Source organism: Sitophilus oryzae, unplaced genomic scaffold, assembly GCF_002938485.1.
Source record: "Sitophilus oryzae breed Bouriz unplaced genomic scaffold, Soryzae_2.0 scaffold_1372_pilon_pilon, whole genome shotgun sequence".
NCBI lineage: Eukaryota > Metazoa > Arthropoda > Insecta > Coleoptera > Curculionidae > Sitophilus > Sitophilus oryzae.
In genome coordinates this window covers 237,101-252,973 of record NW_022146029.1, presented here as the reverse complement: position 1 = coordinate 252,973, position 15,873 = coordinate 237,101, and the positions used below count along the sequence as shown (strand labels likewise).

The 15,873-nt window shown below is 33.5% G+C and overlaps 1 protein-coding gene across 1 annotated transcript in view; it reads right to left on the bottom strand.

Annotated features, from left to right (window-relative positions):
* Positions 1-15,873, bottom strand: part of LOC115875312 (dorsal-ventral patterning protein Sog-like) — a 106,167-nt gene that overhangs the window by 68,574 nt on the left and 21,720 nt on the right. Inside the window, exon 2 of the mRNA XM_030890732.1 lies at positions 6,678-6,788. Coding sequence (XP_030746592.1) covers positions 6,678-6,788 — 111 coding nt within the window. The remainder of the gene's footprint in view (positions 1-6,677; positions 6,789-15,873) is intronic.

The window sequence follows — 15,873 nt, the reverse complement described above, 5'->3', positions numbered from 1 at the left end:
CTAGAGTAAAATTTGGTTAGATATGACTAGGTTCAATACCCCTCCAATATCCTTATTTATATGAGGTATGGCTTGGTTACATACATCTGATATATCTAACTATTAAAACTAATATTAAGGCAGTATAATAAACGATAAAAACAAACATAAAATCTTGTTGCATTATTATTTTGCGGGTTAAAAGTGTCGAAGACGGCATTTAGTGCCGTAAAACTGGTTTAGTTTCAGAATTCCTTATTGATGTTTTATTTTAGATATTTCGATACGAAAATATCGCCAATGCACGTCTGCAATGCTAATATTAGCTTCCAATCCTTGGAGCTTGCAGTATGTGTGCAGTGAGAGCGAAAGTGTTATTATTTTGGAACAGAAAGTTACATGGAACTGGTGACTAAACTCATTTAGATGCTTTTCCAGTTTGTTTTAAATATAGTGCAAACAAACTAAAAATACAATTTCTTCTGTAGTAAAACATCGCTGCGGTGTTATTAATATTACTCTGAAAGTAATTTTAATATTCGCGTCTAAATATTGTGCATTATTTTACTTAAATGAAATTAAATATAATTTTCTTTAGTATCTACAAAGAATTATATTTAAAGATATGTTTTAATAGTAATATTTTTAGGTATGTGACTGTCATCCAATTTAACGTATCACGTAGTAATCTAATTGCATCATAAACCTCATCAAGGGATGCCAAAAAATACTTAGCCGAGAAACAATCAAACCATTACCATTTAGCATCAACGTCACATTATCAAGGATTATGATAATCATGTGACACTGCAGATGTCAAATGTGGACGTACATACTGGCACGTGAACTACTCCTTAACACATAATGAATACTAGACGGAAATCTGTAGAAATTTGGAGATTTAAAGCAGAAATTATAATGAAACTTTAAGTAGCATAGAGGTCTATTGCGCGATGTATGCTTAGAATATGAAAATGAAACACAATCTACTGAAATGAAGCTTTCAAATAGAAAAGAGCAGCGCATCTACCTGAGACTGATAAAAGATGCAATAAAATAACACAAGACAATTGGGATTACACAAGAAAAATGGGAAAATATGGCATCAAATATCACAATAGCGAAAGAGATGGTTGGTAAGTGAAAAAATACTTATGCAAAAGAGGTGTCACTGTAATTAACGGTAGAACCGCTTCAAAACAATGTTGATGGGGATTGTAAAATAGCAGTACCATGAAATATAACAAAAACGTTAAAATATTAGAAAAGAAAGCAATGCTTTAATTGCATCCTCGGTGCTATTAGAGATTTTGTAAAAACAATATCTAATTTTTAGTTTAAGTAACTTTTGATTCACCATGTAGTTGGAAAGGTATTAAAGGATATAAGTATATGGCTTTAAAGCTAATGACCGTGAGACTAATATAAGTAGGAACTATTTATGATTGGTCTTTAATTATTGATCTATATGAGTCTTTCTAGTCTTTCTATTATTGATCTATATGAGGCCATTAACAGTTTTAGTGGTCTAAAAACTAAAAACTTTCATTATCTCGTAACTAACTAAAAATATCGTCAATGAAAACAAGCAAATAGCTTTTTAATTTACTAGTTCTTAAATATCATAGTTAGATAGTTGTCCAAATCCAGAAAAATAATATATTGCATTGTAATAAATGAGGAATGAGTAGAAGAGAAGGTATAAGTATATGATAATATTATGTTGTTTTCAGCAGTAATAAATGGTATATTACATACCGAGTAGGAAAGTGTTCCTTTACTGTTAAGAGGTTTCACATTTTGAGACATTAATGAAAACTTTACTATATGGTTTGTATACTATGTAACAAAACCCAAAATAATGTCAGAAAATGACGATAACGAAAACTATTTCAACTATGGTACACCACAAAAAAAAGTGCTTAAGTGCTTAAAAAAGCTGTACGAAGAACAGAAGCAGTAGAAATGAGAAAGAAAAACATGCAAAAAAGAAATGGAAAAAAAGAGCTTTCCTCTTTTCTTGTTGGTGGTAGGTATTATAAAAATTTCAAAAATTGAAACGTCAGTAATATACAGGGTGGCCCATCGAAAACGTTCCGCAAGGCATAACGGCAGGATAACTTTTTTTCAGAAAATTCAAAAACACGTCAATTTTGTTTGTGAGGGGGACAATTTTTGCCCCAAAAATGATTGCAAAATCTTCAACCCTCTAAGCGGGGGTGTCATCCCCCAATTTTTTTTAAATGGAAAGGGGGGTCAAGTGGTACCGCAATGAAAAGGGCTTTCTATTCTCTATACTTTCCCGCTTCGTTTTTGAAAATCGATCAAGTCATTGAGTTATGAATGAAAAGAGGCAGAGGAAAAATCCTGTAGTAAATGAAGCTATGGAGGTATTCGTATTGGGCCAAGTTGCCATGGATAGTACGCTGAGTACAAGAAAATTAGCCAATGAGCACGGCGTTTATCGTACAAGTGTCCAAAGGATATTAAAAAAACACAAGTTCCACCCGTACAAAATTCAGTTGGGACAAGAACTCAACAAAGATGATTTTGATCGTCGCGTCGCTTGTAATTTTGTGAAAGTATGAGTGAACGAGTGGCGAATGATAATAATTTTCTATTTAATGCGTGTTTTTCGGATGAGTGTACTTTCTTTTTGAACGGTGTAGTTAATCGGCACAACTGTCGGTACTGGGCTAAGGACAACCCCAAGGTTTTTCACGACGTGCACACACAAAACCCTCAGAAATTGAATGTGTGGGCTGGTATTTTTGGAAATTCTATTGTAGGTCAGTTTAACGATATTGTGAAGAACTTCAACGCACAAATCACAGAACAGCTATCTAGCAACCACCGCACCTGATCGTTCAACCTTGTGGCAAGTGAAAAAATGAGTAAACATCTAGAAATAATAAGAAAAAACCTTAAATTGGTCGAAGGAATTTATCCTTATCATTTACTCTGATAAATGTTTAAATAAACTTTTCAAATTTCAATCCTTCATATTTTCTCAATGACTCGACCGATTTTCAAAAACGAGGCGGGAAAATATAGAGGTCTTTTCATTGCGACGCCACTTGAGCCCCCTTCCCATTTGAAAAAAGTTGGGGGATGACACCCCGCTTAGAGGGTTGAAGATTTTGCAATCACTTTTGGGGCAAAAGTTGTCCCCCCCACAAACAAAATTGACGTGTTTTTGGATTTTTTGAAAAAACAATACTCTGGTCGTTATGCCATGCGGAACGTTTTCGATGGGCCACCCTGTATATACATTTGTGGTTGTAAATAAACATTGGTTATATATTCTATATTATATCATTTCTCTAATTGTACTATTTGGTTAATCAATTTAATTGTTAATTTGTAATAATTGTCATAATTAAAAATAGACATTTGTGTGAAATATGCTAGGTATTTCGTCTATTACTTAATCACTGCCAACTAATGTCTTTTGTATCAAAGTGTGTAAGAAAGTTCTTACTTAAAATATACTTGATTATGTTGTCACAATTTTGCATGACCATCCCAATCATGGAATTTATCGATTTAACTAATTACATGGTGAGGACTGAAGAGAATAGAAATCTGGAGCAACAAAAACAACCATAATACCCACCTAACCTTACCTAACCTAACCTAATCATTATTGAAAATTTGCATTCGTTCATAACCTAAAATAATGTAATGTTGTTACATAAAATTTATAGAAAAAAATGATATAAAGTTAATATTGATTTATTTTGTTTTATGAAGAATACCAGATGATGACATGATCTCAAGAAAACCTAGAAACCCAAGTACGAGAGATATAAGTATCTAACAGCCGAAACCAGAAAACTATATATTATGTATATGTATGTATATCCAAATATTTACAATTGACTTGTCAAACAGTGAAAAAATCACAATATTTACATTTCTCGGGTTATTGACGCTTCAATGAAATTAAAACATTTTTGTTTAAATAAATCATTTTTTTATAAATCTGGCATCTAAAAAACACGAAAGTGAATCATCAAAGAGTGTGCTTGATGGCTTGATTCATAATATAGTGCGAGTTGAGCAGGTTTTTAATTCATCTTCCAATGTGTGGTCAAATTTGAAAGTGAAAGAGGTGTTTGGAAAATAAACGGTACATGAATAAGCATGTTTAAATACATTACACTTCCAACAATTTTAATTCAATTTAAATTTAGACGAAAAATGTACATACATGTATTCTGGGTAGGTATAGCTGTTTATGTTTTTCGTTTTGATATAGCGGCAATTCTAAAATTATTGTGCTCGTGAAACAGGTTGCCACAAGGTTGTAATTATCATAATTTTTATATTTATTTTATTTGTTAATATGTTTTATTTTAGAGTGTGTTTCTACGTCAGGACATTTTTTTGCATATCGTCGATACCTTAATTCACTTCCTGTATGATAACCCGATTCGAAGGTATGACATTAATAATTAGTAATATATGTTTAGCTTGTCACAATAAATTATAACAGTTATGCAAAATGTTTAAGAAAATAAAGAAAAGGTATGTTTAAAATTCCTTATAAATTTATGAACAAAGTTATGCTAACGTAATATTTTAATGTATTACCCACCACTTTATTTTTTTACATAGGATTTAGAACGTTTGGGAGGGGGTTTAACTATCCCCCTTTCTTGAGTTATCAGAAGTCATCATACGGTATAGTGTATATATAGTGTAATGAGTATATAGAAGTCATCATACAGTATCAGGGCATTGACAAAAGCTAGTATCTGAAATGGCTTCACAGAGGCTAGTTCTCCATCTCCAATATCAGTCATATCAAATTTATGACACAAATGGTTGCCGTCTCGGCGCACTTAGTGATGAGGTATTCTGGTGTTTCCCCAATTACCCCCACAGAATCTGTATTCGCTGTTGTTCCTTAGCTTCAATCTATCCAGGTGTTCATTGAGGAGACAGTGTCCTGTTAAAAACCCCGTGACAATCCGAAGATTGTTCTTACTTAAATCAATGAAAATCTTTGATTTTTCTCGGTCGTAAGTTCTGAAAAATTTCTTTGGGTATCTTAGACCGCTGGAGAATTCCCATTCCAGGTAACGGATGGAGTCTTCCAGGTTATTGAGTTCCGCTTTAAGTTGGTTTCCACTTGGAAAGCGGAACGGTTCTGGTCCAGTTCATGGGAAGTGTTCGCTCCTTTTCTAGCTAGATCCTTTACTTTCTCATTGCCTTCTATCCCTTGGTGAGCGGGCACCCAGAGTAGCAGGACCTTTTATTCTTTGCCTAATTTGTTCAGCTTCTCTAGGCGTTCTTTGACCAACTTCGAATTGATGGTTACTGAGTTAATCGCTTTTAGTGTTGCTTGACTATCGGATAGGTTAGGTTAGGTTATTTCCGGTTTCGGATAGTTCCTTTTTAGTTTTTTTTTACCTAAATAATGACACATAAAATTCAAAACCACTCAAATATGACCTCTGTATCAAGTCAGCTGATATTTTATTAATGCCAGAAAATGATAATGAATAATTATTATCAATAGAAGGCTAATCAGTCAATACTAATTTTAAAATACAGACTTACGTAACGATCATTATTTAAACAATTATTAATCCATTAAGACATTGTTTAAATAATGCAAAATGAGGTGGTGTTACTTGAAAATTACCATAATGTTAAATACGTACTTTCAAAAGTTTTAAATATAAACAATTTTTATTCGTTTTCCATTTACAACGAAAAGTTACAACCATAAGCCATTCAAAATTTTTGAAGAAGATGCTCTTCTTTTCTCGATGCTTCCGTATTTGAAAGAAGCATCAAAAATGATCAAGTAAAAAATGATCAGCAACATTCGAACTACTGCTAAGTGTTGAAGTACTTGAAATGGTATCGGAAGCGCCTTTAAAAACAAAACCGAAGGCACCAAAACAAGATAAAGAGTGAAGTCGTACTTTGGAGGGACACAACGTCCTCCGCATGTACTGCATAGCGAGTATAAAAACATATGCAAAGAAGTGCAACAGTCTAAGCAGCACAATATAATGTGATCGGAAGCCCAGATTGTCCATAAGGAATCTTACAGGAAAACGAGAAAATTTAAAGATGCCATTTATAACAGCAAGCAATAATAATATCTTTAGCAACCCAAGGGTGAAAATTTCCAAAATATGGTATCCATTTCCAAAACCTCGCAATGCTGGCGTTCTCATCAGTGAACAACCTCATATTTGACTACACCCAATTTTGCCACAGGTTACTTTGGTATACTAGCTCAGTAGTTCTGGATTTATATTAGTCCACACTTGATTTATTACGGCGATATTGTTTATGAAACAGCCATAAACACTAGATTCTCTAGAAAAAATACAAATACTTTCCTTGTTTCTTTTAACATTCTTTTTAGAGATCACATAACGCCACATCCTAATAATTTCTCTATTTTATCCAGGAATAACTGACGACAATTTCATATATTTTAATCGAATTTTAGCTACAAAACAGTCTTCTTATTTGTTCTCAGTATTTCACTACTTTTGACATTGTTTAAAATTTCCCAACACCGAACAGCTAACTTCCAAAAATCCTTTAGTTTCATAACGCCACATTTGTGGAATAATATTTCTAAGAACTTTAAATTTCAATCCTTTGCAGGTTATAATAAACATATTAAAATAATTTACTAAATTCGTAAAAATAAAAAATTCATTTACTGCTTTTTTCAGGTTCTTGTACTTCTAATATGTCCATCCTTGGTTGGTGTCCCGTCTTCCAGAGTTCACGCTGATTCGTCCCGCCTCGCTGCTGGTCTCCGCTCATCCCTGCTGAAATAAAGCGTTCAGTATTCTTTTTTATTTTACATATTAATTTATATTCTACATGTACACATATATTTATTTTTTGTATTAAGTTTCGTAATTTATTTGCATTTTGTTTTTGGAGACATTTAGGCCTGTCGTTATGTCTTTCTATTAGACATTCACACTTTTATCAACAATTTATGTAATTAATTGATTTGGATCGAATAAAAAAATCAATCTGAATTATTTCAGCAATATACTGAAGAATATTCTGACAATAACCATTTTGACCATGTTTAAAAGTTGAAAGTTGATGTTTTACCAGATTTATCCAAAATTGATGTCAGGTTTGACAGATCAATTAGTTGACAATTCATACTACAAGCTATCGACATTTAGTAGTAATTGTTGGCTTTTTTGTATTATTTAATAAAATATTTAAGTATTGATATTATTGTGTCCGAGAATAACAAACTATGAAATTCTTAACAATTTAGTTAGATAGACAATAACTTATTTCTTCCGAATAACGTAGTTGCTAAAACCTGCAGATATAGAACATTGTTATAATACAATATCCATACTTAATATCGTAAAATACAAACAAAGACACAGATATAAAGATGAAAAATAAAAACAATAATTGGCAATAAAAATATATGGTTCAAAATTAATGCAGAATACAAGAATTAATAGTCTCCCTAATTATGTATAAGCAGTAACTATCTCAATAGCCTATGTAAAATGTAGAATGAGTGAGAGGGGGGTTAATTACCGTGACCTTAAAGATCTATTGTGTCCCCCTTTCATGAGCTTGAGTAATAACTCATCATACAGTCTATAACTCATCAAGCATGGGGATTTTCCTGTTGTAGGGTGAACAGGATATTCCTCCTGACGAGTGGACCTCCCACGAGAGTATAAATACACCCTTCCATGGTTAGGCTTTGGCCCACCGTGTCCCTCACAGTCGAGAAGCTTGTCTCCGGCTGAGGTACCCGTGAGGTGGAGGCTTGAGGATCTGTCTTCAATTTCTCCACTTCTTTAACATGATCTCTCCTTAGAAGTGATACCGGTGTAGTCCCAAATCTATAATAGAGTATATATATCTATTGCCTCCTTATTGTGAAGACCTGACCATGACCCTCCTCCTTCGAGTTGATTACTCGCCAACTCGATGTCCTTACATTGGAGTTCTGAGGCTCAGCAGGTCTCAAAAAGACCGTAATGATCGCCTCTTTAGGGATATTTTCTCCCTTCACTGCAACCAGTCCCGGCGCCTGCCAATTCTTCTCTTCTTCTCGGCTGAGGTGCGGTTTCCACCAACCAATCCGCCGATTCTTGAAATGTACAATCTATGAGGCGCATGACCACCCGAAAGTGTATCCCCACAAATCGCAGCTGAGCAACATTTTGTCGATCGTTGCGTTGCAATCCGCTCGCAACTACTTCGACCAGTATCACCTGTTCTAGAAGCATTTGCTGGTAGGTGGTCACTGCAGCCTCTGGGTAATCCTTTGGGAGCACCACCATTTTCACTTATCCAGTAGTAGCGGCAAAGCTGGTGATATGAACCTGCTTGCCTCTCCTCAATAACCCATACCACATTTACTATAAAAAATCAACCTGCATCAATCAAGCAATTCATCAGGGAAACTATAAATATTTTTAATAACTGAAAACGTAAGTGTTATCTGTAATCTTCATTAAAAAATGTATTAATGCAAAATGCAATAAACATTTCAGAAGCTGTCATGATGCCTACCGTGAATAAATAAATTGCTGATCTGTATCCCAGACGTCCCAGACGAACATGCATGTTCTGCGTTCGGATTACAAAATCCGAAATTCCAGTCTCCCGTTTGAGAGGCCTCTAGGGAGTAAAACGTTTCAATAAAATAATCGGGTTAATTTTACGGTAATGCTGATGCGGCGGGAGGGATACGATATCGGGACATTTACTCATGCCGGCAAATTTAGCTTGCATTCATTTTATGTGCATGTATATGTGTGTGTTGTCGCGGAGTGTGGATGACCCCGATCGAGTGCAGCTTCAAATAGAAACAGAACGGAGGTTTGCGTCGCGACCGCACTTAAAATTGTGCGACTTTGATATGCGTAGACGCGAAAAAGGGCTCAGTGTGCCAAGCGACTAGAGCACCATCGAGATTGTACTCTCTGTATCTTTGTGGCGGTTTTATTATAGTTGACTCACTTAGTACGCCACTTAAACAAACAAGATTCAAATAATATGCGTCCTTTCATTACTATAAATAATTTCTTTTTATTTTGCCTTGGGTATTCTTTATATAATTAAATGTACTGTATAAAATTTCGGATCTAACTGTGACCTTAGCATATATTTTGAGATATTTAGAGATTAGATAGAAGTATTTAATTGAGCGTAAAATATTCTGGGACTTTTTTATACACAAGCTCAACAAATTAGGCAAAGAAAATAAAGTCCTCCTACTCTAGGTGCCTGCTCACCAAGGGATAGAAGGCAATGAAAAAGCAAATAGCTCTAGCTAGGAAAGGAGAGAACACTCCACTATTTGAACCAGAACCGTTCTGTTTTCCAAACTGGAACCAACTGAAAACGGAACTGAAAAATCTGAAAAACTCCATCCGTAACTTGGAATGGATGTCCTCCAACGGTCTAAGACACTTGAAAAAGTTCCTCAAAACTTACGACCGAGAAAAATCACAGGTTTTCCTTGATCTAAGTAAAAACAATCTTCGGATTGTCGGGGTTTCTAACAGGACAGTGTCTCCTGTTAGTACGAATGCCTCCGTAGGCTGAAGCTGAGGAACAACGGCGAATGCAGATTCTGTGGGGAAAAGGGGAAACACCAGAACACCTTATCACTGAGTGCGTCGAGACGACGACAATTCATGCCATGAACTTTTGTACGACTGATATCGAGGAGGGAGAGTTGGCCTCTGTGGAGCCGTCTAAGATACTAGCTTTTGATAAAGCCCTGAGACTGTATGATGAGTTATAACTCGTTATAACTCAAGAAAGGGGAACACACAATAGATCTATAAGATCGCGGTGATTAACTCCCCTCCTATACATTCTACATTTTACATACTGGACTTTATAAATATTTAGCAAATTACAGAATATATATTATTTATGCATAATATATTAGAATGGAACGTCTTGTCTGATTGAAACTGATCTGTAAACAAGAGGAAATAAGACAGAACAATATGTTAGCTAGTGGATTCATTGGATTGAAATAAATTTATGCAGTCAACTTATTACATTGGCCACTTTAAAAGTTTGTCGATTTTTTATTGACGGGATCCATTGCCTATTTTTTTACGAGAACGGTGGTAGACCGAGCTTGGAGAACAGCGCAGTCGTTATCGGCTAAATAATTGCGTCATTTTATTAATTTTTTATTGTTTTTCTTCTTAATTTTTATAAAGATTATGTATCATATACATGGAAAAACGTGGAAAACTAATAATGGGCGAATTTGTGACAAGGCTGATTTGATTTCCCATTTTCGTCTCAAGTGCTGTACGGTGGTTAGGATAGGTTACATCAATTGTTCTGCGGCCGACACATAAAACACTTATTTTCTCTAATTCGGCCATCGAAGACGGTGCGGAACTGGAAGCGACAGTGTTGCCATATTGAAATGTGTAATATCTGTAATATGTTTTTTGATGAAATCGGCGTTTATGTAATGAAAATTTAATCGTGTTAGACATAGAATAAACAACAAAAATAAAAAAATATTTTACTAAATATGTCGTATGATCGAAAAAAGTCGTTTTGTTGGCTTCGAAATGACAATTATTGACATTTACCATAATATTTTACTTACGAAATAACAGCGATCTTCATTTCGAAGCCAACTCTAACGCAGTTCTTTTTTTAATCATATATTATAATATATTAAATTGTTTAATGATAGAAATTCCTTATTATTAACGTACTGTACCCAAAATCCGTAAACCAACACTGTCTCCGGCAATCACTCACTCTGTCGAAAGTAGAACTTCGGTACAGTATTCTTTATCTGCTGCGCTGTAAACGGCTATCAGCGCGCATCGGCGCAGAGCTAAACTATATCTCGAACAGGCTGACGGTGACGCCAGCTACATCTCGGACAGGTTTTGTACCACGAAATCGTCCATAAGCTTGCGCATCTTCTTATTTTTTCAATCAACACTAGATGGCAATTAATGTTCATCACTGGATGACAATTATAAATTTAACGCATAGTTGCTTTCGAACAATTTAATATTTTTTTCTAGAATTTTGTTATTACATCTCATAATAAAAAGATGTGTCAAATATTTAATTTAAAGGTCACTTTTCGATTACAGTAAACTAACAAGTATTCATAATATAATTCCATTATTGTGAGAAAATATCCTTTTTGTAAATTCGAATAAAAAAAATCGATAGCAAGATAATTTGCTCAAATCACATTCTTTTTATAGATTAATCCAGTCCCCACTATGACAATTATAAAGAGACTAATGGAATCTAATCTAAAGTAATCGAACCTATAAAACGGTTTATTTCTAAAAATATTTAATTTGTGCGCAGTTACGATGCAGATTAAATTAAACTAAGATTGTTTTTAACAATCGGCGGCATCAAAATTTATCTAATCCTCTGTTCCCGGTTTTATTCAATGTAAATCCTGCTGTGATATAAACTCAGACATTATGATAAACATGTGATTCAAATGTATATTCTAACGAGTTTTATGATATTTTTCACTATTGTTTTAGTAAATCCGGTATATTTTTCTGTATTTTATTTCATTTCTTTGAATTTTCACCGTTAGTCATCGATATCCAGAAATTTATTTATTTACCTTCAATGTTTCTAATGAATGTGAAAATCTAAGTCAATGAAAAAAAATTGACGCCGGGAGGCACGTATAGCCGCCCATACTAAAATATGTTAATAAAAAGTTGGTAGGCAGTTATTTTAGTTTCAAAGTAAAGGAATTTTTCCAATTTTTTTTTTCACAAAAACTGCGACTTTGACTGATTTTGATGTTATTACAAATTTTGTTGCAAATATTATTCGTAATCTTAACTTGAAAACCGCGGTTTGCTAGCTGCTGTATTATTGAGTTACGATTTTTTAAAATTTTTAACCCCCTCCCATAACCCCTTACCAACCCCCCACCCCCATCAAAAACTGATGGCCAGATTCTTGGATGCCACAGTATTATTGTGCCAAATTTGGTTAAAATCGGTTTAGCGGTTTTTAAGTTATCGTGTTACAGACAGACGGACAGACAGACACCATGAAAATATTTTGTATTTAGGTCATTTATGACCCAAATAACTCATTTTGAGTGAAATTAAAAAAACTTTTTTTGCCGACCTTACTAGCCTACCATAATGTTGGTATGGCCGGCTAAAAAATCAAACTTACAAAATGAAGTAGGGCATTACATACTAATATTGTTTACTAAATGTTACATGCATGGATATGATTACTCCTCTGTATACACGGTCGGCAAGGTCGGATTTGGGTGTCGATTTTCATGTGTACGAAGAGTATAGCCAATATGTTCAGTACATCTTTTTAATTTCCTTGTACATATTGTAAAACAGACTGAGAAGTGCAAGTATACAGGATGAGTCTTAATTATGTGCAAATATTTTTAGGGGTGGTATATTTCGACCCCAGGAACACGTCTATGAGTTTTTTTCGCAAAAACAGATTTTCCACATCTGTTTTTTGGGCATTTTCTTTTAAAGTTTCCTGTTTTAAAAACTTTTTAGAACTGCCTGTTTCCGGCAAATTTTACCACGGTATCATTTCTTAGTCTCTGATATTACCATGGTTACGGAACTAAAAGTGTTGCAAATACAGAAAAAATGCGGTGGCTCTAAAAATGTATTAAAAATAAATATTTTTTTTTAATTTTCAAACTTAGATAACTCGGTTATTTTGGACTTATTTGAAAAACGGTAAAGAGAAAATATGTATATTTTATCGAGATCTACTATATCTGAAAATATTTGCACTTATTTAAGACTCACCCTGTATAATAAACATTTTGCATTTTCCTCTCTCCGACTTACAATATCGCCATAGCGATTCACTCCTAGACATGTGAATACCGACCAAAGACTCTTCCTGACCGACAGTGTATATAAGTACATTTTATACGATAACGCCTCCATTTCTTTTAAAGGTTAATCCCCAAAAATGTATTCACAAATCATTGTGATTACGCACAACCAGGCATTTCTAAATTACAAATATTCAAATCAAAGATTACTTAGTCCAAGTATCTACAAAAGAGTAGTCTCACAGATAATGTTATCTGTGGTACTATCCAAAATTTAAAACTTGAGACGATAGCCGAAGTACAATAAAATTAAACAATTATTAATTTATTTTAACACTTAAAGGTTACATATCCTAAATAAATTTCTCCAGTATGAGAAGAGACAATTTCGCCAGATGACATCCATGAAGTAATACAAAATATACCCCCTTTTTTAATTAAAATGACAGACAACTGTCACTGTATTATCTCATTGAACTTGTTGAAATGTTAAATATCAAAAAATAAAAACATAGATACGTCAAATATTTGACAGGAATAATATATTAAATGAACTGATGTATTTGTTCAGGCTGTTTTGATATTTTACAGAGAGAGCTTTTGATCAGGACTGAAAAATATGTACCTACTGAAACGAAAAAAGTTTTTGTTTGGTTTTTTTTTATCTAAATAAACCAAACTGTTAAATCAATACCTACAGTTCCTTGTAAATATCTACTTTATATTTATAAATTTACCTACAAATAGCCTAGTGTACTTTTCTATTAAGCAAAGGAAAAAACACTGGCATACGATAATGTTTCTATCAACTTCGAGTACTGTAGTTAATAAACATTTATATTAATTACAACTAGCTAACAAAATGTTCTTCCTTATTTCCTCTTATTACCAGATTAGTTTCAATCAGACCAAGTTACATTCTAATCTATTATACATAAATAATATCCATTCTGTAATTTCCTAAACATTTATTAAGCCAAGTATACTTCACGCTCAATTAAATATTTCCATCTAACCTCTAAAAATCGCAAAATATATGTTAAGTCACAGTTAGATCCGAGATTTTATACAGTACGTGGAGATTAGATCAAGAATATCCAAGGCAAAATAACAAGAATTCTTTTAAAATAACGAAAAGAGGCATACCTAATTATTTTTTAGAAAACATATAGAAAAATAAATATACGGCATTGGTGACGTTATTTCCGTGGTTTGTATTTTAATGTATACGACAGCGTTAAATATACATGAACGGTTGACAAACAGAGAGACAAACCAAGCAGCGGCATACAGTGTTGCCGGTTCATACGTGAAATATCATAATGAACGAAGATAATGATAATATATCTAAGCAATTTAATAATGCTCAATTCTGTTAGATTTGCTTGAAAACATGGAATAAAATATTTGTAATTTTCTTTACAAATACCGTATGATCGAATAAAAACGGCGTCAGCGATGGCTATGAAATGAAGATCGCTGTCATTTTATATGTAAATTTATATAGGAAATGCCATCGATCGTCTTTTCCAAACCAACTGGTCGCCGTTTTTATTCGATCATACGGTACTATAGAGATAGGTAAAGATTCATTGGTTTGTTCAGATTAGTTCCGAAATAGTGCTATTAATCGTATTTTAAAGTGTAAAGCTTCGTTCTAAGACTACGCAGTGTTAGGGGTTACACGCCATAGAACCAATAAAAGTTGTACTAAATTCAAACAACTGTCAATTTTGACTTTAGCTACTAAACTAACAACTATGATTGTTGGTTTTTGCAGTTTCACCAGCGACATAACGTAGTCCAAATTTAGATTGGAAAGCCCGTCAAAATATATAATTGTTTTGAGTCGCGACCGTTGTACGCGATCTGGCGCTGCTATAGCCGTTGCTAAGAACAACCGGAAACAGTAACAGAAATAATTTTCTCTTGTCAAAGTCAGAATCTTCAAGAATTATAAAATCTTTCAAAATTTAAACCGCCCTTATTGAAAAAATATCTAAAAGTGTTTAAAGCGTCATCTTGTGAGTTTAATTTAAATTTTACTTACTCAAACCCGTGATAATTGTGAAAAAGTGGCATTAAAAACTAAAAAACAGTGTTGTGAACTGTGAACTGCAAAAAGCCATCGAGGATCGTGGCATAACGTCGGTTTCCAATGTTTCATAGGTATTTCACATACATGTCCTTATATAAAATAAAGTTTCTTGTATGCAACACACTGTATTTTATTTATAAAATTAAAAGAAAATAATAAATTTGAATAAACAATATTTGGCGACATAATTCCGGAAAAAGCCGAACCGATCCAAAATTATCAAAAGCTTTGGGTCGCGACCGTTGCAAGAATAGCGCCAAATAGTGTTCACATTGTCCTTATGGGCACTTTCCAATCTAATGCGTAGTTATGAGTTATCAGACGTCTCTTCTCATTAATGCATTAAATCAAATTGCATTATTTCCTAATTACATAAAAAAAACAAGAAACAATTTCCGACTCTAAAAATAATAAATAAAAAATATTCACCGGTTTTAAAATATTTGATTTTTTTTTTATTTATAAACAAAGGTAACAAAAAAACAAACATTTCTCCATGAGGTGACAGCTACGTAAGCCGAATTTTAAAGTCATGTGACGTCAATGATTTTGGTAACTGAGGCCAGACAATCGTATACTCTGGTTTGAGTCCATAACAAAGTCAATTTTGTATTTTTAGCTCGCCAGGGCAATAAAACACACACAGTAGATTTATAATGAGTATCACCAATAAAATTCGATAAAATTAGATAGAAAATCCCGCCAGACACGCAATAACCGATGACGAAAATAAAAAAAAAGTTTTGACACCTGCTCGCCTTGTTTGCTTCCTTTACTGTCCAACCAAAACAGAAGTTTTCAATCGAAATGAAAATGTAAAAGATTTTTTAGAAGCCGTAAATATTCTTAGAACATCTCCCTTGCCAAAAATATTAAATAATTTTTACGTTCTCTTCACTCGTGTAAACGGTAATAAATCAAAAAAAATAAAGACCGTCAAAAGCTT